The sequence below is a fragment of the Vombatus ursinus genome, unplaced genomic scaffold (genome assembly GCF_900497805.2).
Source record: "Vombatus ursinus unplaced genomic scaffold, bare-nosed wombat genome assembly UNPS02005659.1, whole genome shotgun sequence".
NCBI lineage: Eukaryota > Metazoa > Chordata > Mammalia > Diprotodontia > Vombatidae > Vombatus > Vombatus ursinus.
Genome location: NW_020945437.1, coordinates 23,406,666 through 23,428,961, shown reverse-complemented (window position 1 = coordinate 23,428,961; position 22,296 = coordinate 23,406,666). Strand labels below are relative to the sequence as shown.

Here is a 22,296-nt window from a genome sequence, read left to right as displayed (position 1 = left end):
CACAAGGTGTCCTAAGTTCTTTAAAGGCGGGGACCTTGCTTTCTTCATCTTAGTCTCTCCCTGAACCCTGCCATTGCAGCTTCAAGGCAGAGTAGAGAGAGCCTGTACCAGGCTGCAGACCTTGTTTCTGACACTTAGAAGCTGGGTGACTATGGGTTAAGTACACTTAGTCTTTCTGACCTAAAGAGTCTTCATCTTTAAAATGGGAAAATGGGGATAACATCTGAGTAATGTCCTCATGGGGTTGTTGGGAGGATGAAATGAGACGATGTACTTGGCCAACTTCAATGCATTATAGAAATGTCAGCTATTATTTGCCTTGAACATTTGAAGAGCTTAATTAATGCTTGTTGATCCTCTATAGCAGACTGTATCATTACTGTCATACCCTCCTGACAGGAAGGCACTGAGAAAGCAAAGTCCCATTGTGCTTATTGTTCGTGGACTATGAAAAAAAAAAGCCAAACATTTGATCAGGAGAGCAAGATGTAGCCTTAAAAACTCTCCTCTGTTTGTGAAGGATGGAGGTGTTTAGCCTGGAGTCAAGTCCCACCTTCGACACCTACTGGCTGAGTGACCTTGGGCAAGTCCCTTAACTTCTCAGTGCCCCAGGCAACTCTCTAGGACTATAAGTTGTACAGGAGTTGTGGATCTGCATTGGTAGAGGGCATTGCCTCCTTGGGAACATCTTTGAAATCTGAGGTCCACCTCTATCCCCATTTATCCCCCCCAAATTCCTTAAAAGATAAAAAAAAGAGATGACTTTGTTTGATGATTCTCTATTAATGTCAAGGAAGAAATGTAGGAACCAAAAGTGGTTCACGGAGATGACATGGAGTCCAAAAGAAAAAGGGAGGATGGCTTTCAGTTGTTCTTGTTTGAACATTGTTCTGATGTCTCAAAAGATCAGAGCTTCCTAACTGAGATGTTTAATTACTCCCCAGAATTTTCCCCAGTGCCTACCATGAAGTAGGAGCTTAATAAATGCTTTTTGGATTGGACTGAATTGGCTTAACTATCCATGTAGGAAAAAAAGCAGATGAAAAATGCCTATTGTCCAGACCATGTTATGTCTATGATACAAGACAGCTATGTGTACTAGAGTACTAGAGTACTGTGCTTGGGAGTCAGGAAGCCCTGATTTCAAATCCTGCCCCAGACTTTTCTTGCTAGCTCACTTGCCTTTCTAAGCCTTAGTTTCCTTGTCTGTAGAATGGATATAATGATTGTACCTACTTTACAGGATTGTTGTGAGGATCAAATAAGATAATATATGTGAAATGCAAATCCTAAAATGCTATATTAAGATGAGCTATAATTAGAAAGAAAAAAAGAAATAGAGATGTGATCAGAAAAATAAATGAACTGGCCATTTCATGAGGGAAATGAATAACTGTTGGACAATCCTTATACATGATTACCCACAAAAAATATTGGTTCTTTGAGAAATCTGGGTTCAAATTAATCTGGCCTCTGATGCTTGTGTGTGACCTTGGACAGATCTCTTAACTTCCCTGGACCTCAGTTTTCTCATCTGTAAAATTAGGGAATTGGATTCAATAGCCTCTGAGATTCCTCTCAGCTCTAAAATCTATGAACTATGAACTAAAGGAAGATCCCTGCTTTTCCCCTTCCCCACCCTCAGCACATTGGATGGACCCCCTAGGGTGAATTTGTGGTAAGATATGGACAAAAGTGGGCAGCTCGGTGGTGCAGTGGATAGAGTGCCAGGCCTGGAGTCAGGAAGATCTGAAGTCAAATATGGTCTCAAACATTGAATAGCTGTATGACCCTGGGCAAGTTACTTAACACCATTTGCCTCAGTTTCTTCATATATAAAATGAGCTGGAGGAGGAAATGGCAAACCACTCCAATATGTCTGCCAAGAAAACCCCAAACAGGGTCATGAAGAGTCAGACACAAATGAAATGACTCGACAAGAACAAATGGACAAAAGTGGTGCCTGATGAGTAGGTGTGGAAGGGTCCTAATTTGTACGGTTGGAGGAAGCGTCCACATTGATGAGCTTAAAAGATCCAGTGAAAGGTTACAGTGTGGTGTGATTTGATTCAATCTGACTTTCTACAAAATTCTTTAACAAGAAAACGCCTACATCTGAAGCTAGGGGCTCTGTCGCTAATGAGCTGTGTGAGCTCCTGAAGGTCAGGAACTGTGTTTGTGTCTTTCTGTGTATCCTCAGTGTTTAGAGCTGGGCCTGGCACATAGTAAGGTCTTAATAAATGCTTATTGATTGACCATGTGACCTCAGGCAACTCACTTAATCCCACTGAATCTCAGTTAACTCATAGGATCCTGAAATTAGAGCTGAAAGGGACCACAGAGCCCATTTGGTCTAACTCTCGTTTTAGAGGACACTAAGGGCCAGGGAGATTCCTGAAGTGTCCAAGTTCTCAAAGGTACAATAGTAGTGAGCATCAGATCATTGATTTGCCAGACAGGTCCAGTAGTGAGCAAAGGATTTGAACCCAGTTCCTCTACTCCTGAGTCAGTGATCTTTCCACTGTACCATGCTGCCTCTCAATGGGAATCCAAACTTAACAACCTCAGATTATGAGACTCATCTATAAAATGAGCTTGATGATCCCCAACCTGCCTCTCTCATAGGATCACTGGGGAACTCGATGAATGAAGGAATACTCTTAAAAGTACCGAGTTACTACACAAGTGGAACAGAAAATAATCAGTATTAATTAGTATCACTACCATCATTATAACAGCTAGCATTTATATAATGCTTTAAATTTGGCAAAGCACTTTACAAATGTTAGCTCATTTTATCCTTCCTTACAACAACCCTGAGAAGTAGATGCTATTATCTCTATTTTAAAAGTGGGAAAACTTAAGAGAAGGTAAGTAACCAGCCCTGGGTCACTCAGCTAGTAAGAGTCTGAGGCTGGACTTGAATTCAAGTCTTCCTAATTCCAAGTCCAAGGCTTTCTCCACTGTGCCACCTCGCTATCTAAACAGCATCATCACCATCAGGTGTGGCTTGTAGGCATTGGAGGCAGCTGGTAGAATAGAAAGAGTGCTGAACATGGCAGCAGGGTCATGTCTTAGCTCTGAGACTTGCCAGGTGAATATTTTTAACCCAGTCGCTTATAGCTCTCTGAGCTTTTCTCATGTGCCTTACTCTCTGCTGGTTCTCCCCTTCGGGATCATTCCTCTACTTTCAGCTTTCAATAACCTTTCTTTTTTTTGAAGTCCATACAACCTCTTTGTAATATGCTGTCCCAATCCTTGTTGCTGTCATACTCTGGTCTCCAGGTCTCATTTTCCTAGCTCTCTCAATGACTTCCATACTTGGCTCATGATCATACTTTCCAATATAACCAGGGATTTCAATATTCGTATCAACAACTGACCTAACCATCTGATGTCATAATTCCTCAGTCCTCTCAAGTCCAGTTACCTCCTTCTCCATCCCCATTATAGCCACATACCAACATTGTCACACCTAACACCTCACCATCTCTTAAAATTGCACCCCTTTGAAAGAATTTTTACAACCAATGTCTCTGATAAAGGCCTCATTTCTAAAATATATAGAGAACTGAGTCAAATTTGTAAGAATACAAGTCATTCCCTAATTGATAAATGGTCAAAGGATATGAACAGACAGTTTTCAGATGAAGAAATTAAAGCCATCTAAAATCATATGAAAAATCACTATTGATTAGAGAAATGCAAATCAAAACAAGTCTTAGGTACCACATGACAAAACAGGGAAATTATAGATGCTGGAGAAGTTATGGGAAAATTGGAACACTGATGCACTGTTCATGTAGTTGTGAGCTGATCCAACCATTCTGGAGAGCAATTTGGACCTATGCCCAAAGGGCTATATAACTGTACATACCCTTAGATCCAGCAATATCTCTACTAGGTCTGTATCCCAAACAGAGCATAAAAAAGGGGAAAGGAGCATATGCACAAAAATATTTATAGCAGCTCTTTTTGTGATGGCAAAGAATTGGAAATTGAGGGGATGCCCATCAATTGGGGAACGGTTGAACAAGTTGCGGTATATGAATGTAATAGAATACTATTGGGCTGTAAGAAATGATGAGCAGGCAGACTTCAGAAAAACCTGGAAAGATATAACTGATGCTGAATGAAGTGAGCAGAACCAGGAGAACGTTGTACACAGTAACAGTCACATTGTTTGATGACTAACTTTGATAGACAGTCTTCTCAGCAATGCAAGGACCTAAGACAACTCCATAAGACTCATGATGGAAAACGCTATCCGTGGGACAGCTACGTGGCACAGTCGATAGAGCACCGACACTGGAGTCAGGAGAACCAGAGTTCAAATTTGGTCTCAGACTAGACACTTCCCATTTGTTTCCTTCCCATTTGTTTACAAACATGTCTCCCTAACTCTAAAAAGAACCATCTCTTGAGCTTTCACAGGATCTAGATCTGGAAGAGATTGACCATTAAGTCCAGCCCCCTCATTTTACAGATGAAGAAACTGAGGCACAGATACATTAAGTGGCTTGCCCAAAGTCACACAGGTATTAAGTGCCAGAGCAGGATTTGAACCAAAGTCCTCTGATTCTAAAGTCAACCCCCTTGCCACTCGTCCATGCTGCTTCCATTCTACCCCATCCAGCCCCTACCCCATCTCTTTCCTCCTCTTCACTGTCCAACTTCTCGGGAAAAGTCTCTACCTCATGCTCTACTTGTTCGCTACTCACTATCTTTTCAAGTCTTTGCAATCTGGCCCCTGTCCCCAATACTTAACTAAAATTATTCTTTCAAAAGTCATTCAATCCAGTGACTTCTTTTCATTTGTTCACCTCCTTGACCTCTCTGCAACTTCTGACGTTGTTGATCAATCCTTTCTCCTGGGTACCATCTCCTCCTTCAACTTCAGAGACATTATAATCCCCGGGTTTTCCCTCTGCCTCTCAGAATGTTCCTTCTCTGTCACCTTCATTAGATCCTCATCTTTTTCAAGACCCTAAAAGTAAGTGTTCCTGGAGCATCCATCCTGGGCCCCCTCCTCCCCCAGGCAATCTCCTTCACTCTCATGACTTCAAACTGTTACTATACGGATGACTCCCAAGTCTAAATGCCTCCTTTCTCTTTTCCTGCTCAATTCCCACCCACTAGTCACTACTAGTCCCACTCAGACCTGAGAGAACACTTTGTTTTGTAGTTCTCTGTTGCACTTCTCCTATATTACTGTGCATTAGCTATGTGTGTCATACCCCACTAATAGAGTGTGGGATTCACTTAAACTTGGTATCTCCTTCAAAACCAAGTATAGACCCTGAAACTAGATTGATCAATGTTTGGATTTTATCAAATTGCTTGCCTTTTCAAAAAGGTGGGAAGGGAGGGAGGGAAAGAGAGAAGTTGAAACTCAACATTTTAAAAAATAAATGTTAAAAATTATTTTTCATGCAATTTAAAAAATAAAATATGAAATCTCAAAAGTATTTTGAATGAATGTAGTAATAATGTCTAACATTCATATGACGCCTTAAGGTTTACGAAGCACATTGTTTCAACTGATCGTGTTGGAGCTAGGATGTGACCAGCTTTAACACTTTTTATACTATGCCATACTTAATTGAATGAGTCTGTAAAATGGTGACAATAATACCTGAAGAAAGGTAGTATGTGGTAGCCAGGGATCTAACCTCGGAGTCAGGAAGATTTGGGTTAGAGTCCTGCCTCAGACAGGCAAGTCTTCTAACCTCTCTGTGCCGCCGGCCAAACTCTAAGAGTGCAAGTTACAGAGCAGGTTCCAGTCTGCATCCAGGGATTGTCATTGGGAGCTCCCTGGACTGATGAAGTCCTAGGCCTGGTAACAGCAACAACAATGACACCGAGAACAATAACAAACAACATTTGTACTGATGCAGTGGAAAGAACACCTGACTTGAAATTAAAAATCCCAGATCTAGAGCTAACTCCAACACTTATACGCTGCTTGTTGTTGTTTGGTCTGATTCTTCGTGAGCTCATTTGTAATTTTCTTTGTAAAGATATGAGAGTGGTTTGCCATTTCTTCCTTCAGCTCATTTTACAGATGAGGAAACCCAGGCAAACAGGGCTAAGTGACTTGCCCAAGGTCTCACAGCTAGTACGTGTCTGAGGTTAGATTTGAACTCAGGTCTTCCTGACTCCAGGCCTGTGCTCTATCTACTGTGCCATCTAGCTGTCCTGATTTAGAGCTGCAGCCCCCTTATTATCCAGATGAGGAAACTCAGTCCCAGAGTGGGGGAAGTGACTTGCAAGGTCATTCAAACACTAAGTGGCAGAGAAGGACAGGGCTCTTTCCACTATAGCACCCTGCCCCTCATCAAATGAAGTCACATAAATAAAGCATTATGTTAAATTCAGCTGGTAACCTCCTGTGGTCCATTGGAAGGAATCACTTTGCAAACTTCCAAGGGCAAGAGGAACAGGAGCTTCTACTGTGAGGATGGGCACAACTGGGGACCGAGCAGGGTCTCAGGATCTCTAGAGGTTCCTGCTCTGTGGGAATTTTAGGTAGGTCTCCGTGGCTATGTTTCCAGGCCCAGTGGAGGAGAATGGACCAACCTACCTCAGAACAGGTGCAGCGCAGACAGTACATCAGCCCCTGTGGCTCCAAGTAGGGATGCCAGCTCTCCCCCAGGGCATATCGCTTCCCGTGGAAAAGGCAGAACATGTCAGCACCTGGAAAGACCAACCAGCCACATATTAGTAGTCCTCAGGATGGTGTCTTCACCCAGCCTCTCGGAATTCTTCATTTACTTCAAAACTCAGTTAAAACTCAGTCTTCTACATGAAGCCTTTCCTGATCCCACCTCCCCCCTCAAAAAAAACCCAAACGACACTTTGTATTTATGTATCACATATTTTTGTATCCATTTCTTTGTACATATGTCTCCCTAATAGAATGTAAACTCTGTGAGGGCAGGGATTGTTTTATTTTTGATTTTGTATACCTAGAGCCTAGCATACAGTAGGCACTTAATAAATGCTTGTTGCTTGATCTCTCCATCCCTGAGGTCTCTAGCTTGAGACCCACCTATTCTGGGGAGTCCTCCCTGACTGGTTCAGTCTACACTGAACTTTATCACAGAACTCAGGAGCTCCTGGAAGGGCCCTTGGGGAATAGGAACTAGAAACCCTTGATTTCATTGGTATAAGGAACTCCTAGCTGAGGGAACACCCTTCATCAATGCAAGTAAGCACCTCTTCTGCAACCTGTAATGTTAAAGAGTTGTTCAGAGTATGAACATTCAGAGTAACTGAATGGTTAAGTGACTTGCCCAGGGTCACACGGCCAATAGGCATCAGGGCAGTACTCAAATTCAAGCCTTCCTGGCTCCAAGGTCAGCTCTTTATCGACTATGCCACTCTGTATCTCATTTGGAGGTCCCTTAAAAATAATAAAACCCTAGAATCCCAGAGTTGGAAGGGACCTGAGAGATCAGCTAATGCTGGCACTTGAATAAAAATTCTCTCTTTAATGGCATATAATTAATCAACCAATAAGCACTTATGAAATTCTTTAGTTTCCACAATTGTAAAATGGGGACAATAATGGTACCTATCTCCTGGGGTTGTTGTGAGGATCAAATAAGATTAGATTAGCATAGTGTCTGGCACATAGTAGGTGCTTAATAAATGCTTACTTCTTTCCCCTTCCCTTCGCCTGTTATGTGCTTGGCATTACTCCAGGGCTACAGAGATGAAAATGAAACAGTATCTTCCCTCTATCAAGAGAGACAATACGTACCCATAAAAGAATATAAAAAGTAAATACGAAGTAATTTCAAAGGGGAAAGAGCTTGGGATTAGAGGCGAGAGGACACAGGCAAGTCGTTTTTGAGACTGGCTTTACTCATTGGCAACAGGAGAGGGTTGGAATAGATCCTCTCTAAAGTCTGTTCCAGGACTAACATTCTATGTTCTTGTCGTTGGAGCGCTTTCTTACTCTAAATCAGACTATTCTTCTGGACAATTAGTCATCTGGTGTCCAACTGAAGACCTCCCAGGGACAGCTATCTTTCCATCTCTTGGCGCAGTCTACTCCACTGGTGGATATTTCTAACTGCTAGAAGATTGTTTTCTTTCAACTAAGCCTAAAACTGTCTCTCTGAAGCTTCTAGCTTTAGCTCTGAGTTCTATTCTCTGGGTCCAAGCAGAAGAAAGCTGTTCCTACTTTATGTGAAGTCATCTGACCCAACTCTCTCTATTTATTGCTGAGATGAACCCAGGTGAAAGGGGAAATGACTTGCCCAAGGTCCCTCTGCTGAATTCACTGGCTGAGTCCTGACTCAAATCCAAGTCTCCAGGCTCCTAGGCCAGGGCTCTCTCATACTTGGAACTCCCATAGCACTTTCTGTTTGTTCCTGGCACTTGCTTGGTCCTTCAAATATAGATCATGCACCGCCTGGTGCAATCACTTATCGTTCCACATGTAAGGGGATGATCCATCTCCTTACTCTTATTGGGAATTCTGTCTGCTTTTAATGTAGACCGAAGGTATTCAGTATTTGGTGAATTTAGGGAAGTTCGTAGAATCATAGATACAGAGCTGGAAGGGACCTTAGAGTCAATTTAGTCAAATCCCTTCATTTTACAGATCAGGAAGCTGAGGTCCAAAGGGGTCACATAGTAAGTTGCAGAGCTGGGATTTAAACCCAGGTCCTCTGACTCCAAATCCATCAGTCTTTTTGTAATCATCGTCACCGAAGCCTCCATATCTGCTTGTATTGGATGATGACATGTAAGGCACGTTACAGATGGAATTCTCATTCAGGTTGGTAGATTCTTTGATTTATAACAGCTTCCTAACTTATTTCTCTGCTTCCATTAAGTAAAAAACACATAAGTCTCCATCTACATGCCAGGCACGGAGTTAGGCTCTGGAAAGAAGAAAATGAACTAGATCTATAATTTCATTGGTATAGGGAACTTCAGTGTAAGGACCAATGCAGGTCTTTATAATGTTCTTTACAACTTAAGAGTCTTAGAGAATTGCCTAGAACACCGAGAGATTAAGTAACTTATTCAGGGTCACACAGATGAAAATATTTAAAAATAAAAGATGTACATTTTTAAATGCTCCTTTAACAATTCTAGGTAGCTTGAGGAGAGAGACAGACAGACAGAGACAAAGAGAACTTACAAATGTAGAGACCAGGAAAAGCTTTGAGAAGGAGGTGATCCCTGAGCTGAGCCCTGATGGAAGCCAGGGATTATTAGAAGAAGCAAAAATGAGGAATCTTTTGGGTATCTCCTCTTAAAGTCCATTGTTCTCCCTTTTTCCCTAGTTAATTGTACAGAAAGGTATAGTGAAAGGTTCCTTCACCGTAAGAAGGCAAATTCCTTGAGAGCAAGGCAACTGTCATATCTTTATATCCCCTGAATCAAACCTGGTGCCTTGCATATAGTAAGTGCTTGATAAATATTTACTGAATTGAATTCTGAGGTCCCTTCCAGCTCTGACATTGTATATTCTAAGGTCAGTCAATTGATCAACAAATATTTATCAAAGGATTATTATATTCTTATATCCTTTCCAGCTTTAACATTCTATATTCCAGTTTAGCACACTGTCTGGCACATAGTAAGAACTTTATAAGGGGCAGCTAGGTGGTGCAGTGGATAGAGCGCTGGCCCTGGAGTCAGGAGAACCTGAGTTCACATTTAGCCTGAAACACATAACACTCACTAACTGTGTGACTCTGGGCAAGTCACTTAACCCCAATTGCCTAAAAAAAAAAAGAACCTTATAAATGTTAGCTTTTATTATTACTATTATTACTTACAGGAGAGAGACCAAAATGGTAATGGTACTGGAGACCATGTCTTAAGATGGAAGGCTCTGGAGAGGTGTGGCTTAAAGTGTCAGACTCAGAAGGGACACATAGCTAAGGCCAGGTATTCCAAGGGCTGTCTTGTGGAAAAGGGATTTAACATATTCTACCTGGCCCCACCTGGCAGAATGAGGAGAACTGAATGGAAGGTACAGAGAGGAATAGGTCAGCTAGAAATAAGGAAGAACGTCTCAACAATTGCAGTGACTCCAAAGTGGGCTGAACTGCATTGGAAGCAGGGAGCTCTGGTGGGTTGTTGGGGAATTGGAGAGAAGATTTCTGTTTAGATATGAGTTGGAAGACATGATCTCCCAAGGTTCCTTCCAACTCAGAGATTCCCTGCGTTTCCCTTGATCCTCATTTAGAACAGTCATCTTTCACAAGGTGGGATGAACAGGGGCATGCTGGAGCTGACTCCAATAGGCTCTGGAGATCTGATTGTTAAATTTTCAGTATGAGTATTTATACCTCATTTCAAATCTGGGCTTGATTTATTGGTTTGTTAATTGTCTAGACTTAGATGGAGAAAATGTGAATAAATTTAAAATTAAAATTAAAAGCGTGTAGTGTGTACTTTTTTTGGGGGGGGCAGTGCCAGTTGTTAAACATTTACTAGCACATGACTGGGCACAGGTTTACCAACTCTTAATCCAATAAACTTTCCACTTCACCTCTAACCAAGGTATAGACAAATACCACTTGACTAGGAGAAAGAGCTCAGTTTTCCCTTTCAATGTAGACATCACTGCTATAGTATCCTGAGGAGAGGATGGCCTTCACTTGAACATCCCAAGTAATGAGGATCTCATTCCCTCTTTAGGCAGACCATTTTTCCATGAGATAGCTCTCTATTTCTTTCTGTCTCTGTCTCTGTATCTCTGTCTGTCTCTATCTGTCTGCCTCTCTCAAAGCTAGGAATTCCTTTCTTGTATTTAGACACTTTAAGGCATCTGTGCTCCCCTTCTTTTATCAATTCCCTCAAGTGATGCCAATTATAGCCCATTCATGTGCTCTCCTCCCATATCAGTCTAATCTGAATTCTCTCATAAAAACTCTAATGGCATGGGGTGGGTGGGCATTCCTCTAGACCTCTTGACATTGCAGATATCAATGAAGAACTTCCTTATACTGAACTCAAACTGGCCTCTTTTTAATGCCCCCTTTTATAGGTCCCAGTTCTGCCTGGGGGTGAGGCAAGGGGAGGACGCACAAACAGAATCACAGAATGTTAGTAAGGGAAGAGATTTTAGAGGTCATCCAATCCAACCCCTTTATGTTACAGATGGGAAAAATGAGGCCTAGGAGGGAAAGTGACTTGTCCAAGGCCACATAGCATAGTAAATTTGTGGTAGAGCCAGGTCTAGTACTCCTTTCCTGGTTTCCAAAGCTATGTTTGAACCACAGAAGACTCAAGCTAGCAGGGTTCTAGGAACTCATCTCATCTTCCCCATCCCTCCTCCCAGCTGACAGACACGCTTCTATGGAAAGAATGATGGATTCGGAGACGGAGGGCCTGGGTTCACATTTTGACCCTGCCCCTTATAAACTATGCCTCACTGGGCAAATCACTTAACCTCTTTGGAGGTTCATCTCTAAAATGAGAGCGTTATACACTAGACAACATGAATGCAGCTATCCACCCCTAAATCGATGGTCCCTCATTTGGACTTGGGGTGAGGTAACAAACAAGTATTAAGTACCTACTATTCACCAGGCACTGTGCCAGGTACTTTGCAAATATTATCTATAAACTAGGAAAGTGATCTTTCTTTTCTTCCTTAAATTTTTCTAAATCATTTTATCCGAGTCTCTCTTTTGCCTCTAATATTCCTTACCTTGTATCATACTTATCTCTGTACATAATAAATGGTTGTTAAATTGAATAGGAAATTGGCTTGACTTGCCCAAAGTCACACACTCGAAAGCCATGGAGGTAGGACTCAAACTCCTGCTAATTCCAGGTTCAGTGTTCTTTTCACTAACTAGCCCATGTTTGCCCCAGGAGGACCACTTGGAGGTGTGGAGACTGTAATTTGCCCACCCTTGAGTCTGTTTTCTTCTGGGCAACTGAGGGGACTTGCAGGTTCACCCCTTTGGCCCATGGGAGGAGGCCCAGGCAGAGGCAGTGGATCCTGTTTCCAGTGAGGCTGTATCAAATTTGCTGTGTTTATCTCTGCCCGGCTGCTGGCAGGGAAGGGGCCGCCTGCTGGGCCTGAGGTTCACATGTTTAAAGCCAGACCAACTCTCTAAGGAGTGAATAATGTCTTTATTTCTCTGTGCCTTCCCCCCTTTGGGCGGAGGGGTGGAGGAGGGAGCTGTTGCAACACAGCAGAGGACTCAGCCTGGGCCTGAAGGAACACAGTCCCACCTTCGTCTGGGACGGCCCCTACTCGGCCCAAGGCCTCTGCACCTGGTGCCAACTGGCACAGCCCTCTTGACCGGACCCCCCCCCCAACTCCTCCTTCATAAAAGTGAAGACAGAGAGAGTGCCTCAGTCAATGCCCAAGTCAGGCCACCCCCACCTCCAGGGTGGGGAGGAGGGAAGGAACTAGTAGAGATGGAGGAAGGGGGTGGGGCTGGGGGGGCTAGCCTCACCCCTGGGGGGCCTCTCTACTGCCACAATCTTTGTCTCCCTCCCCTCCCCTCCCCAAGCTATCTAAGTAGGAAAGCATTGGTGGGGGTGGGGGTGGGGGTGGGGGGGTGGGATTTACGCTGGGTTACCTCTCTTCCCAAAGAGGCCAGTGACCCAAGCTGGTGCCAGGGCTGGGAGGGGAAGAGGAAAGTTAACTGAGTGGGCATGATGTCTTCAAAGTTCCCCCGGCATTGGGATTAATACAGTGTAATTCTCTTATGGGTTTATCATGGAACAAATATCTATAAAACACAATAATAACACGATTATAAGTACATTAGAGAAGTATGAACTGAGTTCCTGGGGGGAGGGGGAGATTATAGTCACCATTAGAGGATCAGGAAAGGTTTTCTGGAAGAGACAGCATTTGAATAAGGCTTTAAAGGCAGAATAATAACTGAACAGTTAAAGGGTAAGAATGAGGCAAGTTCAGGCATAGGGAACAAACAGAACCAGCAAAGAAATGGAAGCAGGAACTCACAGGACTGAGCCCAGTCCAGTTTGCTTAGAATTTATAGAATAGAATGCAAGGAGGGGCTCAGTTATGAGTGTGTCCCTATTAGATGGTTGCTTTCCTGAGGACAAGAATGGGGTCAGATTCATCTATAAAAGACACTATGATAGAGTGAGAAAAGCTGGTGCAAGGGATAGAGTGCTGGGCCTGAAGTCAGGAAGACTCATCTTCCTGAGTTCAAATCTGACCTCAGATACTTCCTAGCTGTGTGACCCTGGGCAAGCCACTTAACCCTGTTTGCCTCAGTTTCTTCTGTGTGACCCTGGGCAAGCCACTTAACCCTGTTTGCCTCAGTTTCTTCATCTGTAAAATGAGCCGCAGAAGGAAATGGCAAATCACTCCGGTATCTTTGCCAAGAAAACCCCAAATGGGATCATTCAGAGTTGGACACAATTCAAACACCTGAACAACAAAACATTACAAGATGCTCAGAACCTCTCCTCCATCCCCAAATCTAACCTGGAAACTATTTGTTTCCTCTTTCCAGAACACACAACTCATTCTCCTCTACTCCCTCGTCTTTCCACCCTTCCACTCCTTTTCCTTCTTTTTGTTCCTCCATCTCCCCTTCTCATTCTCTTCTTCTTTCATCTCCTATTTTATCATCTCTTCCTCCTCCATCTTTTCTTCCTCTGTCTTCTCCATTTTCTCCTGTCCTTTCTCTAGCTTTCTCTCCTCTTTTTTCACCTCCTTCTACTTCCTCTATTCTTACCTTATCTCCTTCCTCCTCCTATTCCTCTCCTAAGCCATGGAGGATTTTGGGTAAATCAATTTAATAGGGATAACATCTCCCATTTCTATCGCACTTGTGTGTGTATGAAGTACTTTCCTCAAAAAAGCCCTGTGAAGTGGGTGTTGAAAATGGTATCCCTATTCTACATCCAACAAGCTACTTATTTATCTTGACCCCACCCAAAAGTTTCACTCCCCCACCCTCTGCTGACCAAAGTTGTAACCTTCCACATAATCCTATTGTCCCTACTGAGAGTCCAACCCATGTGGTTTGGTGACTATGTCCCCCAAGTCCTTCACAACTGGATCAAAGGATTTAAAGCCGAAAGGGGCCATCTAATGTGATGGATCACATTAATTTTGCAGGTGAGAACAGGGAATCCTAGAAAGGTGAAGTGACTTGCCTCATCAAACAGGGTTAATTAGAATCCTGGTCTTCTGACTCAAAAGCTAGAACTCTTTACAACATGCCCATGTCCTCATACCCATTCCTTCAAGCTTCAGCCTTAGCTCACCTACTCTGGGAGGTCACCCTGAAAACCAGAGACCAGTCTTTTCCTTTTCTTTTGCTCTTGAGTTTTTACTGTGTAATTAGCACAATCTCATGTATACTCTCCTGCCTCCCCAGCCAGACTGGAAGGAAGCTCCTGGAAGACAAAGGCACACTCTCTTCCTTTGCCTGGCTGCCCCATAACCTACAGTCAGCATGAGAAACTGGTTCCACCGAAAGGAAGCTCAGGCTAAGGACAGAAACAGGGGTAAAAAGATTCAGTTTATGAAGGAAACTCATCCCCACTCAGACAGGGTCCTAAGCAGAGTCAGATTACATTGAAAAGACCATGTACCTTCTGTCTCCTGGCATCCCTGCAAACTCCCACAATCCCATTCTCTTCCCCTGTTATTTCCCTCTATGCCACTTTTTCCATTTGTCTTCCATTGTCTCCCAGTATCCTCTCTTGCCCTCCCCCTTTCTTCACATCTCCTTCTATGTCTCTTCCTTTCCTTTCCCTGTATCTCTGCTCACTTTCTGCTTCCCCTCATCTTTTCTCCCCATTCCTACTTCTCCTTCTCACCCTTCCTCTACCCGGTGCTCTCCCTCTCTTTATCCATCTCCCCCTCCTTTTCTCCTCTCCCCATTCTATTCCCTTCTCCCTCTACTCCTTATTTCTTCCATCTTCCCTTCTTCCTCTTCTGTCCCCTACTTCTATTCCTTGTCCCCCTTCCCTCTCCTCTGCCTTCCCTTCTTTCTCCTTTTCTATCCTCATTCCTTCTCTCACTCTCATCCTCATTCCTCCATTCCTCTCTCCCCTTCCCAATCCTCATTCCAATCCCCCTCTCCTATTCCTTTTTCCTCTTCCCTTACTTCTCTCCCCATTTCCCTCTCCTCTTTCCCTCTATTCCTTTTCCCCTCTCCCTCCTTTTCTCTCCCCCCCACCCCACCTCATAGAATCTTATAGCTGGAGGTCATCTAGTTCCACTTACACCTGAACAATAATTCCCCTGGTAGTGATCCAGCCTCTCTGGAGGATGACCTCCTCTCTCCTCATTGCTCTTTCTCCTCTCTCTCCTTTTTTCCACCTTTCCCTAATAAAGTCATAAAAGCAGCCAGACCAATGTCTTCCAGGCACTCACGGTAGAGTTCCACTGGGAGACCTGAGAACATCAAATGTCAGGGCTGGAAAGAGGACTTTAGCAGAAAGAACACAGAATTCCAGAGCTAAAAAGGAACCTTGGAGACTATTTGGCCAACTCTCTTATTTTACTAGGTAAACTGAGACCCAGAGAAAGAAAGAACTTGCCCGAGGTCTTAGATCTACCCAAATGCATAAATTCCCACAAACATAGGGCTGAGCCTTAATGCTAGTCTTTAGGTCTAGCATGGGGGCCTCTTGGCTGGAAGCCTTTCCTCTCATTCTCCTGAGGATGGGAGGGCATGAAATCACTTTAAAAATTCAGGTGAATTCTAGAGGAACATTCCCTTACTAGCACATAGAAAAGAAGGAAAGACCATAGAAGTACCTTTTTGTGGGAAGTTTTGGATATGGGGCAGTTTTTCAGTTGTGGTGACTGATTTGGATGGGGTCTTTCCTGGTGAGAAATGGACGGCTGAGATGATCTCTGGTCTCAGGTCCCCCGCCCTCTGGGTGGCAGCCCCCTCCCCCCTGCCTTTTCCCGAACTGCCCCCCCTCAAAGCGGCAGTCCTTCTCCAGCTAGCCCAGGCGGGCGCCAGTGCGGCTGGCTAGGGGAACTTGAGAGCCCAGGCAGCTGGGAACAGGTGCAACAGCTGGAACAGCTGGCGCCTGCTCTGCACATTTTGGAGAGTGTGTAACGGAGACCCCTACCGGCCAATGCTGGGCCTGGGAAGGACATCTGGGGAAGTCAGGCTTAGAGTGGAAAGATTTCTAAGATCCAGGCAGCACTGCACCCACCCAACTGCTTCACCAATACATCTGGGGACTGAGGTGGGTCAGCCAGTAGTGCTGTCCCTAGGAGGCCCCGGGGGAGAGAGCCAACAAGGCAGGAGTTGGCTTCTCTGCCTCCTCCTCTACACTGAGGCTTTTCCTGCTCTCTTGCTACTCATCCTTAGGTTCAGGCCATCCTAGTTTGTACTGCAACCTCTGTCTGTTCTATCCCTCTATGAGAGTCAACCCACTAGCAGGCAGTCTGGTCTCCCTGCTCCCCCCACCAAACTTTTCCAAAATTCCTATGGATCTGTGATCTCATCAATGTGAGTATTCCTTCCAACAGTACAAATCACAGTCATACATCCTGTGAGACTCTTGATCATTGCCTCCTGTAAGTTTACCATAGAGTACACTCAAAATGCTGGAGTCTTCCTCACATTCTTCTCATGCTGGGGGAGGTATATCACTGGGACACATGTATGGCTCATCCATTGTCCTTCACTACTACCTGTCATTTTTTTCTAATCATACATTCCTCTGACATCCTTTGTTCAATTTCTGTTTAATCCCCTGCTCACCCATCTTGAGCCCCTCCATTGCCCTTTGGGGATCCCCTTGGTTATATTCTGTGACTCGAAGCCCAATAACATCACAAGAAAAATGCTGATGTTAAAAAAAAAGATGGGATCATTTGATTTACAAAAGCAGGAAACTGAGGCCCAGAGAAGGGAAGTGGCATCTCAGGTCTCACATTTGGTTAGCAGCAGAGCTACAGCTGGAATTTAGGTCTCCAGACTCTGAAATTTGGGTCTTGCCATTATAGCTGCCTATGGTGTAATTTGGTGCCCCACTCCAATCCAGCCTGCAAAACCATTTCCCCAAGTACCTCACTATTGGTTAAAAAGACAAAAGCTTTTATTTCACAGTGAGAACTAGGATTTAGTTCCCTGGAGCTCCCTGGAGAGGGAAACCAGTGACTGACATTCATACTATGGTGTCCAGAAGGGACATGGGATCTCTGGACAAGAAACAGTGGGTTCCTTGTGGAGGTGGGGGTGGGGATAAAAGACACCAGGGAGGGGAGCAAAGGCACAATGTCCTTGTTAAGGTGGGGAAATGAAAGGGAGACACATAATGGGGGGGGGGGGCTTTAGGCTAGATGCTAGAGAAGCAATATCACTTGAGATTGCCCTCTGCTTACAGAACCTTTAAGAGGTCATAATGTCTGTCCTCTTCCTGATAATCACAGATAGAATCTCAGAGTTGGAAGGTGCCTCAGCAGTCATCTGGTCCAATCCATACCTAAATGGGAATGCATCTACAGCATGTCTGACAAGAGGTTTCCCAATGACCACTTAAAGCCCTCCTGAGGCAGTATCCTAAATGTTTCATTCTCCAGACTAAACCTCCCCTCTTCCTTCAAGGAACAGCCACCAAGGTAGCCACCCAAGCAATCAGTGAGCTTTCTCTCAGGTCCTTTATACATTTCACAAGGAGGGACCCATTCCTAAATGGGGCAACTGAGGTCTCCTCTCCAGTCATATTTCCCTCCCCAGGGTAGAGCTTCCTTCCCTACTCTCAAGGGAAAAAGAATTCTAATAAAAGCTGATACAGAAACATGACTCCCTCCTCCGTGCTACTCATGCTCCAAGCTGTCTCTCCAATAGCATGGAGAGACTGTAGCAACAGAATCAGTCAATCAACAAACATTAAATACTTCCTATACACCAGGTACTACGTCAAGTGCTGGAGGTACAAAGAAAGGCAAAGGGAGAAAGGTCCCTGCCCTCAAGGAGCCCATATTCAAATGAGGGAGACAACATTCACAATCTCCTTCTGCCTGGTTCTCTAATGCAACCAAATGTACAAGTTGGTAGGACTCCTGACTCGATTAGGAGATTGGCCTCAGTCTTGGAGGAAAGGGGATGCTGGGGTGGAGTGTAGGGAGGGGAAGGAGGCAGGGAGTCACTGTTCCACATGGGTCTAGGATCAGTGCTTCGGCTGGGACTGGGATAAGGGTTTGTCTTTGAAATAACAGAGACAGGCGGTACACTCATCATCATTCTAACCAAGGGTTGGAAGAGAACTCAAGGAAAAAACCTAACCTACACCTTATCTACTGGAAGTATCACCCTCACAGCACAACATTCTTGACCATCCATTGCTATAACATCTGAAGGTTACAGGGGACCTATACCTGAAGTGCCAGCACGTGGTTTTGCATGAGAGCTAGAAGGGTCCTTGGAGAACATCATGCTAACAAACCTCATTTTACAGATAAGCAAACAGGGAAAGGACTAGCTCTCAAACAACTGCAAGTTGGTTTCAGAGCCAAGACTGGTTCCAAGTTAAGGATTCTTTCTACTACCATTTGGTAAGAACCATGTGTTAAGGGTGCTGAGGGTTTTTAGTTAAGACCAATGAATAAAATCAATTCCTTGACTTCTAAAGAGGTTCTCCCCTGTATCAACAGACTCTTTCTCTCCATGAGAACAAGGGATCTTATCTTATCTATACTTCAGGCCTCCTCTGGGCTCCAAACACAATGGATACTTCATAGATTTATGTGGAATTGAATTGAACTGGAATTGAATTCAATCTGTGATCTATCTTGCAACCTCACTCCATTCCTTGTACCTATGTCACAAATGGAAAGACTGATTCACTCATGGTGACTCAGTCCTCCTCATTCAAGTTACCCTAACACTATGAAGCTAGGGACCTTGGTTTTCGTCCCAGTGCTCTGCTGTGTGACTCAGAGACCAGAGCCTCTCTGAGCCTCAGTTTCTCCACAGAGGGAGATAGGTGCTGTCAGAATCTTCTACCGTTGGCATCCTGGGATGCACTTTGTACAATCAGACAAAAATCAATATGCTAATGTAAAGAAGTTGGCTGCCTAAGTCATGGGATCTTAAAAGGGAAAGGAAAAGCAATTCTGCCTAAAAACCACCTATCAAGCAAAGTCTGAAATATCACCAAGTTTCACTTCTTTGAGTTTTATTAGACTTACAGGTCTTGGAGGGCCTTAGAAGATAGAATGCATGTCAGAGCTAGAAGGAACTTTAGAACATAGACTATTAGAATTGGGAGGAATCTTAGAGTACAATGTTAAAGCAACAAGAGACCTTAGAAGTGGCATGGTAGAATAGTTAATGTAAGAGTTAGACAGGACCTCTCATTGAATAATTGGGGGATAGAAAGTAGAGAGAGAGAAGTGACTTACTCAAGGTCACACAGGGAGTTTATAGAAGAGCCAGGATTAGAACTCAGGTCTCCTGATCCCTAGTCCAAGCATCTTTCCACATTGCCACATTGCCAGATATAAATAATGAAATTACAGTGAATGCTACAGTTTTCTGAATTGAGGTGACAAGAAAGAAGAGGCAGCCCTAAATTATAGTATAGGAAGGCAGTCAGGGAAGGCTTCATAGAAGAGTTGAGCTGAGCCTTGAAGGGAAGGAAGTCTGGGGCAGTGTGACTCAAGAAATCTCTGTTCTGGTTCAAATCTTGCCACTAATCTGATTAATCAATTTGGGCAAGTGACTTTTCCAATCTCCATACGCAAAATGAGAGTACTGATCCTGAAGGTCCCTTTCAGTTCTCACATTCTAAGCACCAGCCCTGTCACCTTGGGTAGACCCGGAAGAGGGGGGCATCTCATGAGGGGCATATCTTGAGGAATGTATATACACCCTGTAAGGTCAAGTCAGGGCACATCTCAGTGCTAGTACCCAGCTTGCCAAAAGGCTGCTGGCAAAACTGCCTGGAAAATGCCTCTATGAAAGAAAGATGGACCACTGTGACCAGTCTCTGTCTCTGTCTCTCTCTGAGTTTCTCTCTGTCTCTCAGTCTCTCTCTGTCACTGTCTCTCTGTGTCTCTCTTGATCTCTCTCCCATCTTTCTCTCTAGGTCTCTCTCTCAAGTTCTCTTTGTCTCTGTCTCTCTGTCTCTGTCTTTGTCTCTCTTAGACAAGGCTCTTTTAAGGAACAAAGAGCACATGACAAGAGGAAGCCCAGAGGGTTTGGAGAAATTACCTGGCCCAGCCTCCTGCCTCTAGGTCAATCACCATAAAAGTCATAGAATCATAGATTTAGATTTGGAAGAGACCTCAAAGGTCCAACCTCATATTTTAAAAATGAGGAAATTGAGCCTTTAGGAGAATAACCGACTTGTCCCAAGTCATACAGATATGTAAGTGTTAAATGATAGATTTGAACCCAAGTCCTCTGCAAATCCTCTTTTCCACTGTACAATTCCTTTATTTTCCAGTGAAAGTGTCTCTCAGTCTCCACTTCCTTCATTTTTTCAGTCAAGAGGACTAGAGATTCATTTATGTAGCTAAAAAGCTTTATGTTTTAATCTCTCTCATTGAGTTTTCACAACTCCACCAAGTAAAAGTAATAGATGTTATCCCCACTTTTACAGATGAAGAAAGTAAGGCTCAGAGATGTCAAATGACTTGCCCAAAGTCATAGTGCTAAATAAGTATCCTGGGCAGGAGTCCAACCCAATCCTTCCTGACTTCAAGTCCAAATCACTACTCACAAAGCCACACTGCCTCTCCAGCACTTCTGAGGTCACACAGGTGGTATTACCCAGGTAGGTTATTGGTAGGGCCCTTAAATAATAATAAAATTCTGGAAGCTTAAGGTAGGAAGGGACCTAGGAGAAACCCACTCCTTTTACAGACTAAGGTCCAGAGAAGTCTCCAAGTGAGTCAGCTGAAGAGCTAACCTTAAGTGCAGGATGGAGTGGAAGTACAAAAATAGCAAGTTCTAGCCCCTGTCCTCAGGGAACTGACAATCTAGCAGAAGAGCCTGAACTTTGTTCCTAACAATATCAATAAACTTCCAGTTTGGGGTGCTGGTGAAGACTTTCATTTTTGTCTTTACATCTCCAGTGCCTAGCACTATTCCTGGTGAATAGTAGGAGCTTAATAAATCCTGGTTGACTGATACATGCTAAGCACTGTCTGAGTCTTATTGACTAGAAGGGCTAAAAAGAAGTTCAAAAAAGGGAGAGTGCCTATCTAAAATGGGTGATTTGGGGTTTCTGAAGTCCCAACCAGAGAGTCTCCAGTCTTCTTCCTCAACTTCTCCAGGACTGACCTCTTTCCCCTGCCTCAGAAAGTCAGGAAGTCCTTCTTTAGGTCTAGCCTAGGTCCTTTCTTCTCTTTCTCACATCTCATTGATTTATGGACCTTTTTTTTTTTCCTTTTTGACCCAGGGGGTTAACTGTCTGCCTTGGATGGATTTGGAGAAACTGAGAACCAGAGCAAGCAGCACTCCTTCCTGGTCCAATTTAATTTCCCTAGCATCCTAAGATTTAGAGGATTGGAAAGGACCTGAGAGGTCATGTTATCTAAGCCTCCTTCACTTTACATGTGTGGAAACTGAGGCAAATGACTTGCCCATGATCATAGAAATGGTAAGTAGCAGAGCCAATCCTTGAACACAGATTCTTTGACTCAACATTTCATGCCCTCTCCAATACTAGAGACAGTGGTCTCTTTTTCTCTTCTCCAACATAAACTCTCCTCTCCATTGATGTCTCCAGTACTTCCAAAACTCATTTCTCAATCTTACTTCTTGTATGTGCAGAATGCCCCTCTTTTGTGCTCTCTGCACCAGGCATGGTTCCTGCCCTCAAGGAAGGGGCCAGGGCTGTGGAGAGGGAAGAAGTCTGCATTTGCAGACAGAGGACTTGAGTCAAGTGTTAGCTCTGCTACTACCTACCTGTGTGTTATTGGGCAAGTCATTGAGCCTTATTTTCCTCATTTGTAAAATGGGGCTAATAATGGCTATTATTGTCTATCTCACATGCTGTTTTGAGAAAACTGTTTTGGAAACATTAACACACTAAATAAATGGAACTATTACCATTACTATATCTAACTTGTGTCTGTCTATCAAAGCCCAGGGCCCTGTCCCACTTCTTCCAGGAAGCCTTCCTTGATCAACCAAACCTACAGTGGGCTTTCCTTTTGCAAAATTCCTAGAGTATTTCCTTTATTTCTGTCCAGGACTTTCAGGCCATCCCTCTGCCTCTGAGCCTTGGAGTGGTCCTCCCAGTGAATCGTCTTTCCTCTACCCCATATTCTTTCTCTCTCTCTCTAACACACACACACACACACACACACACACACACACACACACACACACA

General features: G+C 43.9%; 1 protein-coding gene across 1 annotated transcript in view; it reads right to left on the bottom strand.

The window, feature by feature from the left end:
• Positions 1-22,296, bottom strand: part of CHRDL2 (chordin like 2) — an 83,310-nt gene that overhangs the window by 60,171 nt on the left and 843 nt on the right. Inside the window, exon 2 of the mRNA XM_027848288.1 lies at positions 6,584-6,696. Within this exon, the coding sequence (XP_027704089.1) occupies positions 6,584-6,696 (113 nt within the window). The remainder of the gene's footprint in view (positions 1-6,583; positions 6,697-22,296) is intronic.